General features: G+C 38.3%; 1 protein-coding gene and 1 non-coding gene across 3 annotated transcripts in view; one reads left to right on the top strand and one right to left on the bottom strand.

Moving 5' to 3' along the window:
* The window catches only part of MARCHF6 (membrane associated ring-CH-type finger 6), a 75,917-nt gene that overhangs the window by 13,550 nt on the left and 35,251 nt on the right, over positions 1-27,116 (bottom strand). For both annotated transcript variants that reach the window (XM_026506695.4, XM_048224425.2), the window contains exons 6-21: positions 25,538-25,706; positions 22,485-22,674; positions 20,811-20,872; positions 20,230-20,262; positions 19,063-19,114; positions 16,822-16,880; positions 15,565-15,645; positions 15,015-15,083; positions 14,860-14,934; positions 13,420-13,554; positions 11,467-11,586; positions 10,291-10,391; positions 7,183-7,320; positions 5,964-6,168; positions 3,935-4,004; positions 1,188-1,369 (exon numbers count right to left, since the gene is read on the bottom strand). In XM_026506695.4, coding sequence (XP_026362480.1) covers positions 1,188-1,369; positions 3,935-4,004; positions 5,964-6,168; positions 7,183-7,320; positions 10,291-10,391; positions 11,467-11,586; positions 13,420-13,554; positions 14,860-14,934; positions 15,015-15,083; positions 15,565-15,645; positions 16,822-16,880; positions 19,063-19,114; positions 20,230-20,262; positions 20,811-20,872; positions 22,485-22,674; positions 25,538-25,706 — 1,741 coding nt within the window. The remainder of the gene's footprint in view (positions 1-1,187; positions 1,370-3,934; positions 4,005-5,963; positions 6,169-7,182; positions 7,321-10,290; positions 10,392-11,466; positions 11,587-13,419; positions 13,555-14,859; positions 14,935-15,014; positions 15,084-15,564; positions 15,646-16,821; positions 16,881-19,062; positions 19,115-20,229; positions 20,263-20,810; positions 20,873-22,484; positions 22,675-25,537; positions 25,707-27,116) is intronic.
* Positions 10,884-10,990, top strand: LOC113260968 (U6 spliceosomal RNA). Its single transcript, XR_003318193.2, has one exon. It is a non-coding gene; the product is annotated as a U6 spliceosomal RNA (small nuclear RNA).

Below are 27,116 nucleotides of genomic sequence, written 5' to 3'. Positions count from 1 at the left end.
CTCACTATGTTGATAGAAATGTCGTATTATCTGTGTTGTCAATATGGTAGTCATTAGCCACATGGCTAGAGCCACAGATCTAGCATTTGAACAAAGCAACAGAGAATGAAAATAAAGTCAACACAAAGCAAAAAAAAAGAGAGACTATGAAAGTGTCACTACAGAATCCTGACGAAGAAAGAGTCTTCAGAGTGGCTCTGATGTCTGAGGACCTCCCTCCTTCTTAAGGTAGCCTCAATGAGAATGTCTGTTTCAACGAGACTAATATGATGTGGGTGAAGATGCAGTACTAGCTTTTTTAAATGGCATACTGAAGATAAAGACGAATATCAAATGAAAACTGGTTATTAGCTGGTTTCTGTATTTTAAATATAGTTACATGTCTCCTTATCTTGTGGGATTAAATAGCAATTGAAGTCCTCTGTTCACAATATACAATAAATCTCATGTTTTTCTTTCAACACTAATATTAACCTTTCAGTGAAATGAAAATCTAAATTCAGATACAAAACTAGGATTATACAAAGGAAGAGGTATAAGTAGTGACCTAAACCTATTTATCAGTCATGGCCAACATCACAATCAATAAATCACCACACCTGTACAATCATCTTACACTGACATTTTTTCCCCATCTTTGTGCAACCAAGTACTTTACTGAGTAATAATTTCCATTACTTACTTCACTTTCACATTAGCCAAGGCATTCTTGAATTAGCAATAGAATGTGTAATTAAAGGAATCCCATTTATATGAAAAACATATAAAACTTAATCCTGAAGTCAAGATTTTACATATTCAAATAGATCAAAAAATCAAATTTTAGAAAAAATATCTTAAAGGAAATTTCCACTTAAACAAACTGATTTTAAATTCTACAGATTATCTTATTCCTTAAAAATTTCCAAAACAACTTTTCTAATTACATTACTTAAGGGCCTAACTGGATCACTTAATAGCACGGTTTTCTTTTGACCCCTGAATACATCTGACTGTGGTTCCCAGAATGAACCAGAAAGCTACTACTGTCTTAAAGGAATACTCCTTCTAATTCAAAAAAATCAGTTCTCTTGACATTATCAGCATAATGAAGAAAAGAAAGTGAGAAGACTCAAAGAAACGACTAAAAAAAAAAAAAATCCACTACTCCTGTCCTATGAGATCAGTTCTTTATTAGAAAAACCTACCATGAGGGACCACTCTTTAACCTTCTGGAAGATCACTCTGCGTCCCTGTGGCATCCATGCCACCAGCACCGTCACTGCCCTTATGGTTAGCCAGCAAACATAGAGACCACAAGCAGCTGTGTAGAGCTCATGAATTTTGGCAGTCCCCGTCCAAAATGACATTAACCAACGGCCAGCAAATACTGAAAATAGAAAGGCTGATAAATGAGATATGTGGCTATCTATGTAAAAAGAACTATTTAGCCTGGTGTTGTTCTGTTAGTATTTTCAATTATTTCAATCATTTTAAGTGATAAGTAAAAAGACATCACATTTGGATATAACAATCTCTTCATTAAAAACAAACAACAAAAACCCCCACAAACTCTAAAGAATGCAATTATTTGATTAAGACACAACCAAAGCATAGGAAGTCAAGTGGGGACAAGCTCTCCTGTGACATCTACCCTGACTGGCCATGCCAATTAATTGTTCTTTCAGAAATAAAAAAGATTGAGGAGGTTGTTCTTGTTTTTATCACCAAATAAAATCATTATACACATAATATAACAAAAGTGGGGAATTTATTATACATGCTGTCAATACTTTCATCATTTAGGAACATTACAAATAATTTAGATTAACTTTCAATTGACTCATTCATCAAGACAGAAAACTAAGCTTATTGTAATAAGAAGTGGGCATAATATTTTAAAGCACAATAAAGATCATATTAATTTTCTTAGAAAAAAGATCCAAATATGCCAAAACTTAAACAGATTTGAGAAGTGTCTAAAGAACTGCCTCAGATAAAGAGTTAATAAAAATAAATTCTACACTATACCAATAAAAATCTACCTCAGGCAAGATCATTTATAAAGTAACTTTCTTCACATGGTTACTCCTCAATAATGCTAGGAAGAACAGCAAGGTCCAAATGTCTTGTGTATTTTTCTATGGATTGATTCCCTCTTAATACAGTACTATTTATTATTTTCAAATACCTAAAAGGAACTAGTGGTTGTGCTGAGCATTTTCCATATATTGTATCATTAATCCTCCCCAAATCCAAGCAGCCACTATCTCCATTTTAAGATTAAGAAACCGAAGCTCAGCAATAGAACCTTGTCCAACCAAGGTCACATGAGGGTGGGGGCTGAATTTGAACTCATGCCTATGTGACAAAGCTCATGCTCTTGACTCATGAACCACACTGCACCACACCGCCTTCAATTACATTAAATCAGCTCAACAGTTAAGTCTTACAAGCCGCCAATGCTGGCAATCAGACTTCTTTGCAACCTCACAAAACGGTTTGGGTGTGAAGATAAGTTATTTTTAAAGACAAATACACATAAATGTTATATGAAATAAACACATGGATAGACAGACAGATATAATTTCACATACTTCTAATTAAGTGTTTTTGAGAGGACAGGGTTAAGGTTTTAATTTGTAGTAAATTATCATCAGAAAAGTAATCTATGGGGAAAAACAGCCTCCTTGCCATCTTAAATGCATACTAGGACACCAAGCATTTCTACGATTAAACATGATTGTGTTCTTCCCATTAGATGGTAGGACTGGGTTTACAGGGAAATATTCAGTTAACAATACTCGATGACATTGAAGTACTTTTACTGCCAAATTCAGTTACTAAACTACATTTCCTTCTTTTACGTTTTTATTAATATTTCTGATAAAAACATGAAAATGGAACATAAAAACCACAAATGTAAAACAGTCCAAAATTCAAAAACTAACTTTTCTCAGCAATGTTTACTATGCTGTACCCAACTGTTAATCACACTTTGTCACTTTAAGAGCTGTGATTTATGAGGAGTAGTGAGCTCTTAGCACAGTTCGAAAGGTCCAAGTCATTATTCAGAAACATGTAAAAAAATTTATCTTTACCACCACTTTAAGTTAAATTACAATTCCTGCAGATTAGAGAATATTCTCATTATTTTTAGAAACCTCACTTGAAATTATATTTCCTACTTGTTCCTTCCTGACCTTATTAGCCCTCGTGGAAAAACTCAAGTATTTAATACAAATTTATAAAATTATAGAGGTAGTGCTATAATCAAGATACTAACTCAATATGTATTTATGTGCTTGTAAGAGATGAAGAGTATCTTCCACTTAATGATTATTTAGGCAGCTAACATGTATAAGTATGATTTAGAATTTTCTGGCTTGCTGTATACACTAAAGGGTAGGGGCAGCAAGCTGTTCCTGAGATTTTGTCACTGGCTTTGGACTCAACCCCATTTACTGCTGACCTTTGCAGAACATGACAAACTATTATATTCATCCACAGTGTCTTACTCATTAGATAAGGAAATGGTGTCTAGCTGAAATTTTAACATTAGGATTTGTGAATACCAGATGATAAAGGGAAACAGTCTGGCTTCATAAAGTTTCTAGTAACACTGAAAAGATACAATGAGGGCAAACATAATTAGCATCAAAAGACTGGCTTGAAAAAATGATTTAAACCACATAGGTAACTTTTTGAAAACCCATACTATAAAGAGGCTATCTCTAAGAAAATTGAGTGACCACACACACTTTACTTCTAAAAATGAATCAGGAATTTTATCTTGATTTTGTTCTCCCCTCTGTTCCAATACAAATTACTCCAAGAAAAGGGAGAGCCCTAAAAAGATCAATATCCCATATTCAATGAAAAATAAGGGGCAAACTATTTCAAGTTTGTACTTGATGAAAGATACAAAGCATCTTCTCACACCATTAGCTCATACCTGGTAGAGTAAGGCAGATGAGGCTGGCAATCAGTAAGGTTATACACATGAAGACAATCAACAAAAAAATCTGCAAGGCAAAACATAAGACTGCATAAATGATTCGTATGTGCTCAACGTATTTCATGACACCCCTCAAAGAATCAGCACAATTCTCCCACTAAAAAGAAATTGCCTGTGTTTCCAGGTTTCCTTCCATTTCACATAAAAAGAAATTTTTATTTTAGGTAAAATTACCTATAATTTCGGCCAAAAGAAAATAAGTGTCTATTTTCACATAATCAGATATATCAGCATGTAACAAGTAAATATATTTTCTAATCAGAGAGCATAAAAATAAAATAAAATCAGCTTAAATTTCCCCTATTAATTAAAACTAAAAACATTCACTTTTTAATCAAATTCTCAAAAACAAGTTTTTATAAAAGGAAAGCTTACTCTCTAACGGTGCTGTCCAATTAGAACTTTCTGGGACGATGGAAACTGCATCCTATAAAATTCTAAAAATTTCATTTATTACACAAATTAACCAGGTGGCTGTGCTGTTTTTCTCAATCTCATTCTCAGGAGTAGGCTTTTGTTTGTCCAAAAAAAGCTACGGATTATTGAAGCTCATATTCCAATGGCGGCCAACTCATAGGCTGACCTATGACACAGCAGCCACTGGCACAAGTGGCCCCTGAGCACCTGACTTGGCGTCAGTATGAACGAGTAATGAAATTTTACACTGTGTTTACTACTCTGTGTGTAATCCTACCAGAAAAGTACTTTTACGGCTTTAGTGAGGCATAACTGACAAAATTATAATACATTTAAAGTGTACAACGGGATTTGCTATATGCACACATTGTAAGGGGATTCCCACCATTAAAGTAATTAGCACATCATTATACCACATCCTTACAAACTGTATTCACTTTAATTAAGTTTAAATGTAAATAGCCACGTGTAGGTGGTGGTTCCTGTGATGAGAAGTGCAGATAAAAAGGGAACACACTAAGAGGAAAGCAGCTGCCCTGGGCAGGAAAGGAGCAACTGTTGCTTGCCTTCTACCTCCCCTGCCCAGAAGTCAGAGCTCTAGCGGGAAGATTGAAAAGGACCTACAATCACATTCTAAGAGGAGCCTTTAAGGCTGTCAGCTTTCGATGCTTGAGAAACCTACCAATTCTCTCTGATCTGGGCCAGAAAGTACCTTTTGCCCATCTAAGAGCCTCATCTCTCAGGACTCCTCCCCTCTCTCACGCTCACCTGCATAGGCCCCACCCTCTAGATACACTTAATTTCCTGCAGTTCCAAACTTACCACATCTAACCTGCCTCTTGGTTTGGCACGTGCCTGGAGTGCCCTTCCATTTTTCCATTTTGTTCTCTGCCTGGCCTAACTTTAGAGACTTTTAAAAGCATCACCTCCTCCACAAAGATTCCTGAATGCCTTCCGGAAAAGCGTTCTGTGAAGCAAGGAGTGACCAACTGTGCTACCATACAGCAAGTGAGGTAAGCACTAAGACCTGACAATCAGATTTAACAACACGAAAGCCAGAGCCGCGACCCTTGTCCGGAACAGTTTTGGTGGAGTTTGCGGGGAAAGCTGCGCTGGGACAGGCACTTCCTTAACCAGTCTGGTCTTCAGTTTCATCAGATGTAAACATGGGATTACTACTCCCTTGCAGTACTGGGATGGACAGTAAATGGGGAAAAACATTAGAGTGCCCATTCTAGTTCCTGACACATACCTGAAATCGATCAATACTGTTAATTTCTTATTTTCACTATGGTCTTTAACAATACTTCCTTCAAACAGCAGGGAGCAAAAGCACACAGAATCCCAACACTATGACCCATCTCTAAAATCTGATAAACTTATCTGACATTTACATATATTACGCTAATGAGAAGACTAGGGGTTCTTGTCAGGAGACTAAGATATGTCTATACAGAGGACTACATACTAATAGCACTAATAACAGCACCAAATTTCTCAAAAGAAATTTGAAAGAACTTGACTCCTGCTCAAGTCTTATAGTACCTACCCTGAGTGGAAAATTTAAAGGCCGACGATAAGGCTGAAAGCCAACAGGCCCTCCCTGCTGGAGTATGGCTTGGTGGGCTGCATGCAGGCCTTCCCCCACCACGGGAATAGCGTTGTTATTTCGAGCATGCTGATTATTGTTAACTTGTTGATTTGCACTGTTCTCGTTTTCTTCCTGGTCTCCCAATAAATAGGAATGAAGATCCCTGTGTAAAAATTACATTCTCACTTCAGATCAGAATAAAACAGCAGACATGAGACTTCCTTTCTTATTATTACGGAAGGTAGAAAATGTACAAGTAGAATCTGTACACGGCAATATTAAATACCTCATTCTGGTTTAAATGTTGGTACCTGCTTTAAAGTAAACCTTTCCAAATTTAATGTTAATGTCCACAACACGCCACAAATTCAGCTCAGCTACTGTGTCTGCTGTGGCATGGAGCTCAACTAAAACCTCCAGACCACATGTCAGTCATGGCCAACATGCAAGGGCGGAGCAGGCAGAGATGGGCACCTGCTCAACCCAACACAACCAAATGCAGATTTCACAGGAAGGTCTCTGCAGAATGCCACATATTTTCTGAAAGAAACATTTAAATTACAAAGATTCAACTTTAAAATAAGTATAATATGGAAAGCTTGAAAAAAAATAAAGGCAACATGTTGACTAAATGCCCCAGAAACCACTTGCCAGGATACGACTTCCAAAATAATCAGGGTGGGGGCACCTGGGTGGCTCAGTCAGTTAAGCATCTGCCTTCAGCTCAGGTCATGATCCTGGGGCCCTGGGATTGAGCCTTGCTTTGGAGTCCCTGCTCAGTGGGGAGTTTGCTTCTCCCTCTCCTTCTGCCCCTCCCCCCAGCTCACGCTCTCACTCTCTTTCAAATAAATAAAATCTTAAAATAAAATAAAATAAAAAATCAGGATTTAAGTTGGTTTGCTTTTCATGCACTGAAAAAAATGTTTACTGATACCCTGTATAATGAAATCAAAGAACCTGGGCCAGCAGTAAACCTCTGTAAGAGGGTAAAAACATGCATACATTCTCCATAAAAAAACGAACAATAATTAGAAAAATAGGAAAACTTAAGAATTAATTAAAAGAAGTATTATATACAACTTGCAGTTACCACTAAATGGTCTCTTCTTAAAACTACTATTTCCTGAGTGGGGCTTGGAACATACTCTGTCAGAAAGGTTATCACCTGCCTACTTACAGCAAGTATCCAGCGGTAACGGTCCAAGCTCGCACAAGCCCCTTCAGCCACTGCCGCGTGTGTCCCTGTTCAAGGAGCGCTGGCAAGACCACCTGAAGCAGAAGTAGCTCAAGGGACAGTTCACTCACTGGAGCATCACTAGGACAATTACAAACAGCTGTAATTTACAGTGTGAATCTATTTTCCATCATAACTATAGCAATGTTAAACATCTGATGGGATGACAGTAAAACTCCTTGAAGAGTCTTATGAACTCACCCTCATTATCACCTCTCCCCCATTCTCCCTTGAAGCCAGCAAAGCTTCTCCTCCGACTCCTCCAAAACTGTTCCCCACAAGGATCACCAATGACCTTGGTGGTGTTAAATCTGATGATTAGTCTTGGTGCTCACCTCAATTGCTGTATAGTAGCATGTTACACAACTGGTCACTCCCTGCTCCTCAAAACACTTTCTCACTAGATGCCTTTCTAGATCTGTTAGTTGCCCTTCAGCTTCCTGGGCTGGAGACAATGGAGGGTCCCCAGCTCTGGTTCTATGCAAGCTCTCAGAGTCTATGCAGGCTCTCTGGATAAGTGCAAACTCATGTGGCTTAAAATACCATGTTTCTGTAAGTTTCTAGATACCACTCAGATATCTTCCCTAACTCCTAACTTTATATCCAAAGTGCCAACTCAATGTCTCCTACAGACATGAGACACCTTAAATTGATCATTATCCTTTTAATCCTGCTCCCCCACAGCCTTCCTCACCTCAGCAAATGGCAACTCCATCCTTCCAGGTGCTCAGGACAGAAACTTGGATCCTTGACTGTCTTTTTTTCACTCCATACTCAAACAGCCAGCGTTCTGTTGAGTGGACCCTAAGAACACCCTAAATCTCACTTCTCATGACCTCCACTCCTACTTCCTTCACCTCAGCTACCCTCATCTCTCACCAGGATCACTGCACTATCCTCCCACCTGGCTTCCTGCTCCTGCCCTGGCCACCCGGACCCGGTCTCTTCTCATCACAGCAGCCACAGCAGCCACTTGTTAACCTGTATCAGATCACTCTTCTGTTCCAACCTTTCCAAGAACTCCCCAAATCACTCAAGCTAAAGCCAAAGTGCTAACGCTGGCTTATGAGCCCCTTTAGGATCTGACTTTCCATGACCTTTCTGACCTCATAGCCAACTACCATGCTTTCTTCCTTCTACTCCGGGCAAACTGGACTTCCTGCTACTCCTCAAACAGACCTCGACGTCACTGTACTTGCCTGAGCACCTGCAAGGATACTCTACCTTCAGGAATACACATGGCTCACTCCCTCATCACCTTCTTTAGGGTTTTCCTCAACTGTCCCCTGTTCAGGTCCTCATCAGTCACTTCTTCTAAATTACAACCCCATTCTGACCACTCTCTCTATTCCCTTTGTCTGCTTCATTTTCCCCCACGGTATTTATGACCTCTGATATACTCTACTACGTTTTATCTGTTTTTATGGCTGTCTCTCCTTCACTGAAATGTAAGCTCCAAAAGAAAAGAATTTTCTTGATTCTGTTTTGTTCACTGTTATATACCTAGCCTACAGAAAAGTACCAGGCATATCATGGGCCCTGAATTGTTCTTAACAGAAGAATGGAGTAAAAACCACTATGTAGTCCAAAACCTTTGCTAAACTTCTAGGTGTAACTGACTACCAAAATGGATCTATCCTAACAATATTTAAAGCCAAACCCTGTGCTTCCTGGTTCCATGACCAGACCCAAATACATAAGGAGGGAGTGACGATTTACTTCAGTTAGGGAAAAACTCAAGAGAATAAAACCTTAATTTGGACTGTGAAGAAAGATAATAAAACCTTGCCAGGCAAACATGGGGAAGAAGGTTATTTCAAAGAGAAAGAGCAAAACAAGGAATAGCTAAGTATTTTAGGGAGACTTAATGGAGGGGAACATGGCTGGAGAGCAGAATTCGAGACACACCATGCTGGGATAGGACGCTGGAAAGTCAATGTGAGATTATGCTAAGCCTTGCATGTCTTTCTAAATGACCCAGATATTATCACATAGATTATGGAGAAAGATAAATGGAGAAGAGCAAGGCCTGAACTAAGGAAGTAAGTGGTAAATCAAGTTGGATTAGATAAGAGATCTTCAAAAATGAGACTTGGGGTGCCTGAGTGGCTCAGTTGGTTAAGTGTCTGACTTTTGATTTCAGCTCAGGTCATGATCTCTGGGTTCTGGGAGCAAGCCTGTGTGGGACCCTGTGCTCAGCAGGGAGTGTGCTTGAGGATTCTCTCTCCCCCTTCTCCCTCTGTCTCTTCCCCCACTAGCATGTTCTCTCTCTCTAAAATAAAATAAAATTAAAAAACGAGACTTAAAAGATTTTAAAAACTAATTAAAAATAAAATCTGAGGAAGAAGTTGGGGTGCCTGGATGGCTCAGTCGGTTAAGTACCTGACTTCGGCTCAGGTCATGATCCCGTCCTAGGATGAAGCCCCACATCAGGCTCCCTGCTTAGCGGGGAGTCTGCTTCTCCCTCTCCCTCTGCCACTCCCCCTGCTTGTGCTCTCTGTGTCAAATAAATAAAATCTTAAAAAAAAAAAAGAAGAAGAAGAAGAAGAAGAAGAAAGTAAAAAAGAAATCTGAGTAAGAAATCCAATTTCCCAGCAGATTTCTGTTTGGGTAACTGAAAGGATAATGCAAGTCTCTAAAAAAAGGAATACAGGAGGAGTGGTAGAAAATAGGTTTCTAGGTGACTTAAGCTTTTAAATCAAAAAGATTTTACATCCATAAGCCTTATATCTTCTTTTTAATCTATAATTAAATATACAACTATGGTGTATAGGATGTGCTTTTCATATAAAGATGCTTGTGGTTAACATGCTCTCATTAAGTATGACAAACATTTCAATGCTGAAAAAAGGCACACTTCATTTGCAGAAAAATAAGTAAGTTTTCCTTTGGAAAATGTAAATGCTTAACTAATGTTTATATAATCTGAAATAGCAAAATTCAACTATCAAATGATTTCCAGTATCTGTTAAGAAATGACTGTTTTAAATGTATGCACTCTGGATATCAACAGAGTTAAATTAGTAAAGCTTCCAAATTTTAAAAACTCACCTGTAGAGCATGACATTGTATGGAAGAAAATTAGGCAGCAAACTCTTAATTATACGTATAGGAAGCCAAAGCATCAGGAGGACGATGGAGCCAAAGACAATCTGCAGTAAGAAAAAAGGCATGAATGACAGCACTGTAAATCATTCGCATGAAAGACAAGCAAACTTCTGAACATACCCAACCATACAGAATCCAAGTCTACACCCACCCAAGGTCCAGATTGTTCTCACTCCACATACTACACTTGGGTCACTCTGTGGAAAGAATGCATTCCTACGGAGGCTGCTCCTCTCTCTCTCTAGGACACAAAGGCTCAAACAGGAGCTACAAAGGATAATCACTGCATGGTTTGTGAAGAGAGAGTCAGAAACTTACAATGAAGGACCAGAATTGTCTGCAACTTAACAAATCACCTGTAAGTATTTTAAGACATGACCCATATTAGTGGCTACAAATTTGCCTAAAGGCACAATACTGCTTTTTTCAAATTTTATTTTGGAAAAACTTAGTTTTAACTAGGTAATTTCTTCTTCCAGGCGGGGAAGAAGCTTCAACATACTTCTGTTAAGAGTTTAATTTAAAAGCTATTAATGGTGCTCGCTTCGGCAGCACATATACTAAAATTGGAACGATACAGAGAAGATTAGCATGGCCCCTGCGCAAGGATGACACGCAAATTCGTGAAGCGTTCCATATTTTTTATAGACCGGTGATGGGTAGTAAGGAGGGCTCGTATTGCATGGTGCACTGGGTGTTATACACAACTAATGAATCATCGAGCCTTACATCGGAAACCGGGGATGTACTGTATGGTGACTAACATAATATAATAAAAAATCATTAAAAAAAATAAATAAATAAAAGCTATTAATGAATCTCCACTGCTCCAATGCAAATTAAATGTAATTCAGAAACCCATAATTTGGCAATTATACTACTAAAGAACTAGAGGGCATTTTTGTCTTAGTAAACATTTTATTTACTTTATCAAAGTAACCAATAAAGCAACTACTTGACAACGAAGTTCTACAAGCTTTGATAAACGTAAATTATTCAATAAATCTACTCTACTAGTCCCTGACCCAAAAAAACCCCCCACAAAACAAAAGGGTAGCACACTTCACTTAAAAAACAATAAAAAGAAAAAAAAAAAAAACAATAAAAAGGTATGCTTACCACTGACAAAATAAATCTTCGGAGATGCCTATAAATGGGCAAATGGATCATTTCTTGTACTGGATTAAAATCTGGATCATTCAAATTCCTTAGAAACCATAAGACACCAGGTCGAAGCACCTGCAAATATACTTTAAATGCTTTAAATTCCAATATTTCAGACTCTGTATATGAACTAAAATATTAACATAAAAATTAGCTCTTAAAATCTTGACTTTTTAATAAAATGGTCCCCAGAAAATTCATATGGCTTTCCTATTAAAACAAGTTCCTAAATCAGAACCTATATGAAAACTATCTTGTGTTTGATATCCTTTGACGCTTTTAATCATTTAATGAAAAAAAATTATTAAGTACAATTTGTCAAGAAATCTAAGTCTCTAAGGTGAAAAGGAAGTATTTTTTTAAAACACTGTCACTACACTGCATCATCTGGTAAAAAAAGAATTATGTTGCAATTTATAAATGTTTTAAAAAGAAGATCTGATTCCAGTCTTACACTCCTGAGAGGAGTTATCGTGTTAATTAACCCTAAAGCTTCTTAGCATTTTCATTCTACTGTCTACATTTTTTTCCCCTTTCTCAATGGAAACCATCAACCCAAGAGACCGTGGGTGAGTCTGGCTATCAGTCCTGGGTGGTCCAAATTCACTGAGTTACCCCATATAAAGCCTCTCAACTGCCTAAACTGTATCTCTCCATCTTCCAAGTGAGGAGGTATACAACCTCTAAGGTTCCATCCAGCCTCCCAATACTAGGATTCTGTACCAACAAAAAACGACCACACGGAGATGAAAAACTTCAATGTAAAAACAGTTCATCATTTAACAGTGTATTTCAGAGATTATACATAATTACAGTTTTGAAAAGATTAAGTTAGTCTCAATCATTTCTTTCAAAGAGAGAATACAAGTTTTATCTGCAAATAGACTTTACTGAACTTACACTATATAATTCAGGAGAACATTCTGACCCCAGCCCCCTCCTTAACTCCTCAATATCTCAAAGAATAAAGTACACCAAGAATAGCATTAAGCCTTGGTGCTCTTGTATTCCATTCACACTGGATTAGTCGGCCTCCTCTGGCAGCCCTGTACATTTTCCCTCTGTACTTCTCCATCACCTCTCTCAACGGTGTAAGCTGACCTGTGTGATGGCTGTATTCTTCCCAGAATATACAATCAAAAAGAAAGGGGATCCTGTCTTTGTTTCTTACTATTATATCAGCACAGTGTCTGGCCCAGAGTGAACATGCAGTAATATTTGAGGAAAGAATGCACAGCAGCAAGTACACCTGGTCAAAATTACTCATTTTTATACTTCCCACTGCATCAGAAAGACTAAGCATGAGATATATACTAATCAAATACTGACCCTACTTTCACTCTCTTCAAATCAGTATATTCTAATTATATAGTATATTCAAATCAGACTATATTCTAAAAATAGGACGAGTACAGGTACCCATCAGGCAAGTGAACTGGAAACATAAAGGACCCTCAGTGTAATTCTATACTTAAGGTGCTTGATTATGTATTTTACATTCTGATCCTGCGAAACCATATCCCCTGTGGGTATTTCCAGCACTGTATTTCTTTGAATAGAGTCCAAGACAGACTCACATCACACAAAATTCCAAGAATCTCTATGAGAGGACGGTTGCAAGAACTACCAAGTAAAGCAAGTACTTTCAGTTTTTCCCTCAATCTACTCATCTTTCAGACTCATAACTAATTATAGACAGAAATATTAAAACCTGTCAATTTTTGAGACAAATGACTAAAAGAGTTTAAAGAAATAAAGCCAAACTCATCTATCAGCTGTTCCCTCTTAGACTACAATAACAGAGAAAATTAGTTAGGAAGTCGTGATGGCCTTTGAAGCACGACTTGGGGTTAAAACAGAAGTCCTTCCCATAAATTTACAGTGTTGGCATCTCCCTGCAGAACTTACCTCTCTCAGCAACAGGATGAAGGAGGCAAAGTAGAACACATACACCATTCCCACTAGCCAATGCAGAAACATGGTAGTACCTGGAGCTGACTGAAAGCTCAGTTCTCGATCTTTCAGAGTAGCATCAAACATTTCCTAAATCAAAACGGAACAGGTGAGAGAGATCTGTACCACCTACATTTGCCAAATTAACATCTCCATCTTCCAGGAAGTGAATAAATCACTCTGTGTGTGGGTTATGATGTTCTAGGACCATAGTTCTTCTAATGCCAGTTCATGGTGTCACAGAAATATAAATGATATAAAGGCTGGATACTATTTCAAAGATGTGTAACAACACTTTAAAAATTTAAATATAAAAAGCAAGACTGATGAACCAATTGGTGAATAAGAACTTTACTAATGCTACTACTGTGAAAGAACCATTTTTGGTTGACAATAACTTCTTTCAGGGGTGCCTGAGTGGCACAGTTGGTTGAGCATCTGACTTTAGGTTTTGGCTCAGATCTGATCTCAGGGTCCTGAGGTCAAGCTCTGCATCAGGCTCCATGTTGTGCTCTGTACTTGGTGCTGAGTCTGCTTGGGTTTCTCTCCCTCTCTCCTTCTGCTCCTCTCCCCCATGTGCACTCTCTCTCAAATAAATAAATCTTTAAAAAAAAAACCAAAATCCTTCTTTCCATGCTTACAGGTCTGCATTCATGACAAGTTTTTTGTTGTTGTTGTTTTTGTTTTTTAAAGAGAGAGAAAGAGAGATAGCATGTGTATAGGAGGGAAGGACAGAGGGAGAGAGAGAATCTTAAACAGTGTCTTCACGGAGTGAGAAGCCCCACACGTGGCTCCATCTCAAGACCCTGAGATCACGACCTGAGCCAAAACAAAGAGTCAGATGCTTAACCAACTGCACCACCCAGGCGCCCCTCCTGACAGGTTTTAACAGTAAGGTACAGGTGAAAATGTTATCTCAGAACCAAAGGCAACTTTTCTATATACAAAATATTTTTGAAAAGTCAAAACCTGATTATCACTGATAGCAACTGAAAATTATAATCAGGACTGAGCATCTTAGTTAAAAGAAATTAAAGTTAGAGTTGAATTTATTATTACGAAGAGAGTATTCTTATCAGATTGCTCTCCTTAGGTGTATAATGTCTTGGCATTACTGTAAAATTTAAAAGAGTAAAATGAGTAAGAGAATTCTTCACTGGTTATTAGAAAGGTTCAAAATACTCTGACATCAAAAATTTGCAAAAAGCCTCAAAAAAAGTCAGGTATTCAAAAAAAATTAGGAACATTAAGACTTCACAATGATCTATTCTCAGGAAAAAAAAAAAAAAAGCAAATTATTATCATACAGAGTTCCCTTTAAAAGGAATCCATTCTAAAGACCTCCCTTTTTGACACCTTTACATTATTAGATTATATAAAGAGTAATAAACTCACCAGGGAACAGATATCCAGCCACCAGCCACAAATGAGAGGGAACACTCCAATCTCTACCACCACTAACAAAGAGACCTTAAGTAAAAACAAAAACCATCAAATACCATTCAAATGGGGAGAAATCATTTCCAGTTTTAACTTCTAACAGGAATTACCTTAACAACGATATAGCAGACTCCCAGCAAACGACGAGACCTATGAAATTTAACAAGAGTTGCCAAGCCCTATAGCATCTAGTCAAGGAAAAATCGAGCATTTAAAGGTACAAAGAGGGGCGCCTGGGTGGCTCAGTCGTTAAGCATCTGCCTTCGGCTCAGGTCATGATCCCAGTGTTCTGGGATCGAGCCCCGCATCGGGCTCCCTGCTCTGCGGGGAAGCCTGCTTCTCCCTCTCCCACTCCCCCTGCTTGTGTTCCCTCTCTCGCTGCCTCTCTGTCAAATAAATAAATAAAATCTTTAATAAATAAATAAATAAAAATAAAAAAAAATAAAGGTACAAAGAAACAGGTACGTATTTAGGCAACACGTATTATTTGATAGAATTAATTTATTTCATATTTTGTCTGCCCACATCCTCACTACAAATAGCTACAAATTTTACTGAGAGGACATAAGAAGAGAAACAAAGTTTTGTCCTTAACAGGAACAACTCTTTGGTATGAACAATAATAGCACCAAACATCTATGTTAGTTCATTAAAGGATACGTGACAAATTATCAGTGTTATTGCTAAAAGTATATACCCAACTATGGTTGTGATTAGACCTTCAAAATGAGATGCTTGGACCTGGAAATAAAAATAAATAGAATTTAATTTAATTAAACCTCCCAGTTTAACAATGTATTAAACAATCCGAGCATACTCAAAGTGAACTGTCTCAGCAACTTACAACTAAAAAACTACAAAATTCCCTTGAATGACATCTCTGAAACCAGATTCTCCCACTGTTAGCAGATCTACTCAAGCAGACAAAATAAAAGTAGAGTGATTTACATTTTACAAGAACAAAAGTTGCACTACACTAGTCTGCACTCTATTACACCCTGAGGGGGACTGCGGGCTGAGCAATGAAAGCAGCAGCACACCGTCCAAGCAGCCCACCTGCCAGGTATGTCTTAGCCACCTCACCCCTACCCCCAGGAATGACTGTTGAAGTTTCCCTTGCTCTGCAAATCCGTTCCATTCTCAGCTTACAGAAACTAAAATTTGGACAGTAACAAATCTTTTTAGGTTCCTGAATTTCAGACAGCAAGTGCTGATAGTTTGGAAATTCCAATTTATCAAAGCATGTATCTGAACTTTTCAAGTTCTTGTGTTCAACCAGTGAGAACTAAGAGCTGCATAAAATACTGGAACACATCTGTTTCCTCTTTCAGAACAAATCAGAATGTGATCTTCCAGGATTCACATACACAAACTGAACAGAACATTCTGGAAATGTCAGCTCTTCCTTAAAAGACTAGTTCTTTCTGGGGCCCCTACAAAACAGTTGCAGTTGACCATTCAAATATTTATCTACCAAAATACAAGAACAAAATGTCAAAATTAAAACAAATTCTTTAGAAAACACTGTAGCCCATCATTCCAAGACAGACCAACCCTTTTTTTTAGTTGACTGATATACTACTGCTTTTCTAAATTCACCATGGGAAAGCTGAGGAAAAAGGAGAGAAGGGAGCAAGTTAATGGAATGGGTCAAAAATCAGCGTATTAGAAAACTTTCCAGTAGCATGCCTTTGACCTGCCCAACAGGAAGGAAGAGAGTGCACCATGGGATTCAGAACACATTTTCCTTAGCTAGCAACATGACCTACCATATCTTGAGCAACTGTTAGTTTGGAAAAAAAGAAGATCATCGTGTTGGACAACTTCCTTTGCGTAAGGCAACACTATCATTTACTCAACAAATATCAAGTTTGGGAGCAAGTAATAAAAGTAAGTTTGTAAAAGTATTATACTCACGTGTTCTTCAAATCCCAAACCAACAAGGGAGAAATGACCAATGTGGTAAGGGCAAAATGCTAAAAGGGGGAGAAAAATTAAATGAAAACTTCAAAATTAAAACAATGAACACTCCTAGTACCAACGCACAGTAAAAGAAACCAGGGCTTTTTAGAGAAATGGAAGATTCCAGAACTGAGGCCAAAAATGTACTGCCTAGGACATTCTCTATAACCAGAGAACAACAAAGATATCAAGGTCTAATAAGTTTATGACAACAGGACACAGGAACCATCATGAAGAGGGTCTTACTGGCCGAGGAAAGGATATATGAGCATCAAAGAATGACCAAAACTGACGGAAACATACCGAATGCTTTACAAATCCATGAGTTCATAATACTCAAAAAAGGGAAAGCCAAAAACAGAAAACACAAAAGGAAAAAAGGCAACATAAGAAAAAATACTTTCCTCACCCCTGGAAATAGCACATCAATTGTTTACCCTGAAAACTGATAACTGGAGTAAAAGAATTGCATACCTGTCTCGCTTCTTCTGAACAAACAGGTTCAGATTAACTAAGATGTTACTTAGATGCTCCAGTTTAAAGGAAATATGGACACAAAGGAGCGAGGTGGTACAGGAAGCAATCAGACAAATATAGAATGCAAGATACTTATAGGACAGCTGACCTGGTCTCTTCAGCAAATCAATGGCAAAATGTAGGAGTAGATGAGGGGTGTAAAGAGAAGAGTATTCTAGATCAAAAGGAACTTAAACTTAACAACCAAAAGTAATGTGTAGACCTTATTTGGATCCTCATTCAAACAAACCAACCAAAAAATGACACTTAAGGAGACAACCCAGGAATTTTTAATATGATGGATTGTTCAGAAACACTAAATTCTGCTAATTTAGTACAATGTGATAATAATACTATGGTTAAATGAAAAATATCCTTAACATTTTCATAGTAAAAAATTTTATGGTCTCTTTTCTTCAAGTCTTTCTTTTCATGTTAATAAAATTTTACTTTTTTTCTGAATAAAATTTAATTATGTTTTTCTTATGGCAAAAATAACCGAACAGCATAGATTATTAGGGAAGCAGGGAGGGGGACTCAATCATTAAGACAAAAGTCAGAGTGACTCTATAGGGATCTGGCCACCAAACCTTTTTAATCAAGTATTCCATGGGTAGAAATTTTTTTGAACAAGTATTCCCAACATATTGAAATTTATAAATCATACACACATTTTACTATTATGTGTATTATAAAGCACAAGAAACTCTTAATGAGTAAGAAAAAACTATATGCAGAATTCTTCCTATTTTGTTGTCTCACCCAACTCTGAAGATGACTCAAATAGGCCCCTGGGAAAGGTAAATTTTCAAGTTCCAACTCTATTTACATAGGAAAATACTAACCTGAAGCACCAACTGTTAACAATCAATTTCTATCCCATTACACAGCAGCTATTAGATAAATACCCTGAAATTAAGGTAACTTTCTCAGTATCATACCCTTCTGCCAGGAGATAGCTGCATTGTAAATTTATAATTCTGCAAAGTACATGACCACAAGACTCCAAAAATGCAGGTGGAAAATCCCAACAGAGCAACCCAAGTAGGAAAGAAACAGGAGTGTGCTTAATCCCAATGACCATTCACCCTTAAGGGAAAGTATACTTCTAAAAAGAGGAAAACAACTTGGTTCATTTCAAAAGATCCTAAGTATAATATACATAGATTTATTAAGACAATTTCTTTATAGTATAAGCTTAGGAGGTTGGGTTAGAAAAAAAATTTACTTAGATGTGATCTGCTTTACATAAATGAGTGTTAGTTACCTTTTCTATAATTCATGTTTTTGTTTTTTTTTTAACTTTTAAGTTCATTTTTTTTTTGGTAATCTCTACACTCAACATGTGGCTCGAACTCATGACCCCAAGATCAAGAGTCACATGCTCCTGAGCTGAAGGCAGATGCTCAACCGACTGAGCCACCCAGGTGCCCCTAAAATCAACTTCTATAAAAAGAGATGGAAATGCCCAAAAGAAGCAGAGGTGGTAGGTAACTGTAGTCAGTGTTGCTTGGGAAAGAAAAGTATCTGTATACCTGGGGCCTTCTTATACAGGACAACTATCTACAACCGTTTCACATATTCAAGTGTTTAAAAAATGAAAACAAAACCTATAACAAGGCTCCTAGAAAACTGAACTCCTATGATAATACCGTAAATAACAGCATAAACACCACTTACCAAAAACAAGAATGAACAATGTGTTTAAAGACACCACCCAGAAGACATGCTCCTAAAGGAAAAGAGCATTAATAAAACATATTCAATTCTTCCATGGACTGCACTACTCCACTTAGACTGAAATTTTCACTCCATAATGTTGAGATTTCATTACGTGCAACTTCTCATTTTTCATTAGATAGCTCATAAAACTAAACCTAATAAAACTCAAGTTCATAATGTTACATGCAGGAAAAAAAAATCAATCCATAAACATTTCCTCTTTAGAAATTAGTAAGCACTACAAACTACACAGATTCTCATAAATAATAGCCAGATTTCACTTAAATCAAATGACGCTGAAAAATTCCAAATGGAGGAAAATTTGAAAATCACATTAATTCTGAACTTCTCATCAATGTAAACCACACAGTGCTTCTTTCCAGTGTCCATTTTGTTCTCATGGCTTCTGCAAGGTCAATTCTCTTCCCTGGTCCCTTTTCTGACTATGGCACCCTGGTTTTCTTAGAAGTCTTAGAACACTCATTCTCACTCGGCCATTCATCCACTCCCCCACCCCCAGTTACGTATTATCGCCTCCAAGATGACTGCTACCTTATGTTACTGTTTCAGTCAATAGGGGTTCTTTGACTAGTAGCTAAAGTCATCTTGATACCCAAAGCCATTTAAAAATCCCAAGCGATTTTATATTACAGAACCTGAAAAGAGCATCACTTCTCCTAAAGAACAGGTTCTTTAAAGAATCATTCCTCCCCTCTGGTTTACACTCTTTACTAATAAAGTAAAAATAGGTGAGGTTTGGCAAACAGTGGAAACTTAACACGAAACCGGGTCTCACTGTGAGCACTACAAAGCATTAATTAATACACTGCAAGTTTTAAAAGAAGACCAAACTCTTCTTAACTACCATTAAATCTGCATTTCATTTTCTTCTCTAAAAATCAAATACTCAATAATGACCTTTGTAAATACTATCACCTTTGTTCTTTGCCAATATTTTCAACACAGAGAACAGACTTTCTTCAACATATTAAGCAATCAAAAATCAAAGGGCACGTTGACCTTTCGTATAAAAAGCCAAACATACTGTAAATTTGAAATTGCTGAATCATTAAAATAAATAATTAAGTCACAACTCTATTATTAAAAAATATGAGCTTTACTTACTAGAAAAACTAGCGATCCATCAAGTCCTAGCATCTGAAATAATAATATGCATATGTTCAAGATGCAACAGGATTTTTTATTCTATTTAGAAAAAAGGCTGACTTTCAATTATATTTAAACATAATCCTTACCCACCACTTTCCAATACAGCTTACCATTTTCAGAGAGTAAAAAACTTGTTTATCAGAATTTTATATTTGGGCTCCATTTATTCCAAATCATATGATTATAAAGTCAAAACAGTTCCATCACAGGTTTAATTCTTACATTAGATAAGGAGCCAGCCAAGATTTAGTACAACTGCAGTATCAGAACAATACTTCAATTCAAATTGTTACTTCATTTTAGAGAAGTCCACAATTTGTATAAAAGGCCAGAAAACAGAAAAATAATCAACAATAGATTATAATATTTTTACTATTTTCACCACAAACAATGCATCACTTTTCCCTAGAAATTAAAGTTCTACGGCAGCTTCCACTGAATGTAGCTACAAAATTGGAGTATGCACCTACATATGCCCAACCTGAACACACAGCCTAGGGTTAAAACAGGAGAATGCACAACAGAAAGAATCTTACTCTTTCCCACGTAAGCTCTTCTGCAGCTCGGTCCCACTCTAAAGCATTCCAGTTCATGTCATCTGGAAATATAATTGTAGTTGAAAGATTACTGATGGAACCTGAACCATAAATAATAAAACATATGCTTTTAATTTGGTGTTTTGCAAGCTGTTGATGAGAAGCTAAACTACATTATTTGCTTGTTAAGTAATAAGAACACATATACATAAATGTAACACACATAAGGTGATTCTAGATTGTGGTTAAGTGCTTGAAAGGAAATAATAGGATTATGTGAAAGAGAGGAACTTTACCGCTCTGAATCAAGAATGAATCTGGCAAATTTGAGAAAAACGAGGAAGCCAGGGGACAAGAATTCTCCGGGGGTGCAGGGGGGAGTGGTAGAAGATACAGCATGAAAGGCAGACAGGGATCAGATCATACAAGGCGGGGGAGATGACCTGGATTTTGTTTTGCTCTTTAGTATAATAGAAAAACCACTACCAGATTTTAAAGGCAGGAGAACACTACAAATACCATGTGGAGCACGACTGGAAAAAAGAAGCTACACACTCAGAAGCTATTGCGTTAGATATGAAGAGAAGAGAAGGATGGTCACACCAGGGTGTCAGCAGGCTGCCTCCTCAGAGCCTCTGAACATAGACTCACTGCTCCCTACAAAGGCCCCTTGCTCCCATCACACAATTTCCTTCTTCTCACCCTTTAGGTCTCACCTCAAATATCACTTACTCTGAGCTACCTGGAGAATCTTATTTAAAACAGACTTTCCCAACAGCATCCTCAGAGCAACCCGCACATTTGTCACAATGTATAATGAGGTATTTGTGCACTTGGGTACTCGTGGTTCTTCACTAGACCAGGAACTCCATGAAGGCAGGGACCTGTCTAAGTGCCCAGCACCCAGGAGACACTCAGACACCAGCAATGTCCAGCGGACCTGGAGAAAGTGCGGTGCTGACAGCAAAACTCTGGGGCGGGAGGAGAGAAGTAGAGGTGGTGAGCTACTGCCAGCTGACTGGCGGGCACGGTCTTGGATCTTCTTTAGCATTCTGGAGTTAGACTGCTAGAAAATGAGAAAATGGTTTCCTTAATGGCATCTGACCTGTAGGTTACACTTCAAGAATTCTTCTTTGATATTAAAAGTTGTGCTGACTCAAGAGAAACGGAAGGGAATAAAGTGATCTGTATCAAATTCTTTTTTAAAAAAACCAGAGTCTAGTACAACTTACAAATAACTTCTTTCTATCCATCCTATAAAGGTCCCGTGTAGAGTAGGATTTTAAAACACAAGCACCTGCCTCCAGCTCAGGTCATGATCCCAGGGTCCTGAGATCGAGCCCCGCCTCCAGCTCCCTGCTCAGTGAGGAGTCTGTTTCTCCCTCTCCCTCTGCCTGCTCCCCCTGCTCTCTCACTCTTGCTTCCTCTCAAATAAATAAATATCTTAAGAAAAAAAATAAATAATAAAACACAGAATGTGCCCTGCTTCACAAAAAAAATATTTACACATATGTATATTCATAAATACAAATCTCTCAAAACGAAGTAAAAACAGGTTAGAAATAGAACTCCGAACCCATAACATTTTGAAAACTCCAGTCCTTCTACTCAAGGAAAGTTGGAAATGGACTAATGGTCACGAAGGAAGGGCAGGGATGGGCCAGCAGCCATTACCCTGGGCCCCGTTGTTGGCATCGGCTGCATCCTCCCCACCCGCATCCTCCTCCTCCTCGTTGTCCTCCTCCTCCTCTTCTGCCTGATCATCCTGGGCGTCGGGGTTTTCTCCCACCACCGCGTTCTCGGCTGGTGGGTTAGCAGGCTGGTCGGGGGCAACATTTTCAGCACCATTTCCTCCTGCTGGAGCCTAAAACGACAGAAGAGCCCAGAAATGTAGCTAACTTGTCTCAGTTCTGCTCTATTTCCAAATCATACTCTTCCTGTTAAAAAAGAACAAAACTAGCAAACAAACATGAACTACTAAAAAATAAAAAAAAAAACTCTCAAGGTCATTTTTTCTACAAGTATCTAATTTTGGACCTACTCAGCATATAATAAGTACATAAATTCACTTCACAGTGTATATATTCATTCAGTATAATTCAGGGATTTCACAAAGTATTACAGAAAATAGGCGTATCTGGCTAACTTTAACTGTTCAGGCACATCCCAAACCAGTTACTGGTGGCATTACAGAAGTTTCCATTCGTGCCAGTAGAGAAAGAATCAAGAATTCAGGAAGTTAAAGCCATTACCTTTTTGGATACATAAAAATAATACATTAAAACATCACAAAGTGCAAAAAATGAGAAATTCAACAGCAGGCTGTCTGTCTTAACAACAGGGCAGAAAAAGTCCTTCTGGAGTTCAGTTTCAAGAAATAGAGCTCCCTGAGCCAAAAAAGAGGTGCAGACATGAGTTCTGCTTTATTCTTATTACAATTAGTCAAGGACAAACTCGAAGAAAACCAAGGTTCAGATTTCCCATGACTGCAGTTGGATCTTGTAACAAAGAGAACTTTGGTTACTTTTCACATGTAGGCTGAGCAAGAAGGGAGCAGCAAGATTCAGCCAGTGATTCTGACCCCGGGCTGACATCTCTGCACCTGAGTTCTGAGCTCCTAGGCAAGACAACCTGGAATTACTTCTTCACCAGCATCTCCACAATCTGCTCCTCTATGTGAACACTGGGTCTCAGCTACTGTCCAGCAAGCTCCGATAGAGGCCTGAGGACATCCCTGGCCTAGCTGCAACCTCTGCCTGGAGGCTGCAGGGTTGGGAGGGTTCTTTCATGGAATGATCTCAAGGTCTTCAACACAGTCTTCATCAAGGCTATCTGGTGGAAGCCCAGGAGGCTCTCATGAAACCTGGACCTGGGGAGCTGTTCTTAGGATAACCTCTGGCTCCTAAGCCATCATCTCATTTAGTGGTGACCTTCTTTGATCATTCTGGACTTCTCTATTTCTTTGTGTCTTTGGTACCATTCAGTCTTCATTCTTTAACTCTGGGGAAACAGAACTCAGACTCCAGCGCAGGTGCCACATTAGAGGGCAGGGTCATGGGGGTGGGGGCAGCTCATTATGAGACTCGAACCCCATGATCAACTCTGGGAAAGGGCCATAATCCCTCTTTATAAGGCATCTCCTGCCTTTACTCACTGCCTCAGGGACGAATATGTATTTACTTATATACCTATTTGTTTATACCCCCACAGATGTGTAACTTAGTTCTCAGTTATCAGTTAAACACTTGAAGAAACGGTTTCTAATTCCTGCTCAGGGGGCGCCTGGGTGGCTCAGTCGTTAAGCGTCTGCCTTCAGCTCAGGGCATGATCCCAGGGTCCTAGGATCGAGCCCCACATTGGGCTCCCAGCTCTGCTGGGAGCCTGCTTCTTCCTCTCCCACTCCCCCTGCTTGTGTTCCCTCTCTCACTGGCTGTCTCTCTCTCTCTGTCAAGTAAATAAATAAAATCTTTAAAAAAAAAAAAAAAAAAGGAAAAAGAAAAAATTCCTGCTCAGTAGGTAAACCTGTCCATATGGACTTTGTCAGTTCCCATATGCATCCTCCTCTGGCTCTTACTGAGTTCTGGTACCTACCAAATGCAAAGACATATTATAGTTAAGGAAAACACCGAACTCCAGTGGAGTCAATGAACATTCTAAAAAAGCAACTGCATTAAGTATTTCAAAATATGAGATACAATAATAAAAGTATTAACACTAAGTAAGAAGTGTCTTTTCTTTCTAGTCTCATTTCTTGTACGTGTGATTTGCTAAGAAGTTACGCTCTTAACTCTGTAGAGAAAAAGGTAGGGCAGAATTTGAAATCAAACTACACACTGATACTTAAATGAAAAATTAAGTTAATTATCATTTTCAGTATCTTAGAGTCAATTTTTCCTAATAAAATTTTATGAAGTGTAAATAGTTTTTGTACATAAATAGCTAATATTTTGACATTTTCAGCCCCATAATTTCTCGGCGAGCAAGACACTAAAGGTCATTTATCTTATCCTCTTTCTCTTAACACATCTAGCAAACGCTCCTGCATCTAACGTAAACATGCATCTCTCATATACAGAAAGGGAAACTGCACCAGATTGTGTAACAGTGTTCTAATGATTCTACTTTTAGTAAGGTTGCTACTGGGAGCAGCAAACACAGGCATTTTACATAAGAAGAAACTGATGAGGGGCGCCTGGGTGGCACAGCGGTTAAGCGTCTGCCTTCAGCTCAGGGCGTGATCCCAGCGTTGTGGGATCGAGCCCCACATCAGGCTCCTCCGCTATGAGCCTGCTTCTTCCTCTCCCACTCCCCCTGCTTGTGTTCCCTCTCTCTCTGGCTGTCTCTATCTCTGTCAAATAAATAAATAAAATCTTAAAAAAAAAAAAAAAAAAGAAGAAACTGATGAACTAAGAAAGTGGGGAGCCTCCTCAGTGTCCTGCAGCATGCCAACATCATCGCCAGGGAGTCTATATAACTTCCAAGCCAGCATTAAGCAGTAAATCCAGGCAAAGGAAATGAAAGAACACTTCAGTACACCCCCTAACACCACTCCCAATCTCACTAAAAAATTAAGAAGCAAAGTAAAAGTGACTTCTTCTGATTTCTTTTTGCATTTCCTTTAATCTTCTCCCAAACCTTTTCATTGTCCTGTTTTGCAATGAGGGGCAGAGGACTCAAGGGTTTTAGATCTTAGAAAATGACAATAATTCCCGGGCAAAGGGAGTTACCTCATTCTGGTGGTGCCCAGCTGCATTGAAGGGTGGGGCAGCATGCTCCAACCAAATCGGCGCTCCCCCGTGGACTATCTGCTCTCGCAACCACACGAGGCTGATGAATGCACACAGTGTGCATGTTACCACAAAACAACCCTGCAAACAATCCGCCAATAAATTGTCCCTATTAAAAAAAAATTATATAGAATTACTCCAAAGAATGCTTAAAATTAAGAAACCAAAGGTAACAACATTTCATCTTGAACTAATATGTCAGAGAGAAGAGCCAGAAAATGAGTCATAATTTTCTGGGTAAAAATCAGTTTCTCAGAATTATTTCTGAGAATGGTGAAATTCTATCTTAAAACTGGCCAAATATATTTATTTATATACTTGTATTATATATATTTATAATAAGTGAAAAATAACACCAGAGCTACACAGAAATTAGCTACGTAGCCATTCTTTGAACATGGTTTAGAAACAGGCAGGCAAAAAGCAAAACCAAAGCACCCAAACACTGACAAGGGCCAAGTATGTATGTAATTTACAAAAGGTGAAGGACTGTCCAACCCACACTAAGAATTTCCGTATCCTTATTTTACACACAAGTTGAGTAAACTTGATTAGCTGATACCCACACAAATGAAGATAATCAGCAAATCAGGAAAGAACCTCCAGAGAAGCCTAATGATAATGTAAAGAAAGCAAGCTGAGAGATACTATGCAATGTGCAAGACAAAGAAGTTTGTAATACACTTTAGATATCACTTAGAAAGCAGATTAAATTTTGATGCTAACTACAAATATGATATAAGTATGTTATTAGTTCCTCAACAAATTCAGATAGACAAATTACGTTATGATATACGTAGTAACTCCCCATCTTTGTTCTTTTCCTCTCAAGGGGCTTGTCCTTCCCTAGTCTATGCCTGATTTCAGAATAATTCAAGGATATACTAAGGATAATTCAAGGATAACTAAGAATCTTGGTGGCCTTAGGAAAATCCTTTATCATAACAGAATGACTTTTTCTTCCATGGAAAATCTGAAGAAGGGTCCGTCTGAGAGACCTCAGCCTACTGGCTCCAAATTTAATGAATTGATGTGGCCCACAGATATGACGTGGAATATATCCTAATCAAAAGAGGTATCCTAACCACTCCCATGCTAAGAACCCTCCAGATTATTAAAACTTTGATAACTTCAGACTAAAATACCCACTTCTCTACTCCGCACTTGTCATCAGCAATAATAACAATTGTTTGATGTCAATTTTAAATAGTGACAAACCCCCTGTAGAGTTCTTTTCCCTCATACCTAGAATCTGGGCTAGTTCTGTGACTTGACTGGACCAAGGTGAGGCTGCCTGAATTTAGAGCCTAGAAGAGAGCTGGTGAATTTTAACTCTCACCTTTTATAATGCTGCTGTGCGACCACCATGTACAGAAGCCCTGCTGGCTTTCTGCAAGATGAGGGGGCACAGGAAGAGAACCAAAGCACACAGCTGGAGCCATCTGAGGCCATTCAACTCCAGTGAAACACTGCAGTAACTGAGTAACTGAGGCAAGCCCAACAGATGAACTGATCAGCT

Source organism: Ursus arctos, unplaced genomic scaffold (assembly GCF_023065955.2).
Source record: "Ursus arctos isolate Adak ecotype North America unplaced genomic scaffold, UrsArc2.0 scaffold_15, whole genome shotgun sequence".
NCBI lineage: Eukaryota > Metazoa > Chordata > Mammalia > Carnivora > Ursidae > Ursus > Ursus arctos.
Note: the sequence above shows the minus strand (reverse complement) of the source record. Positions and strands in the feature narration are given on the sequence as shown.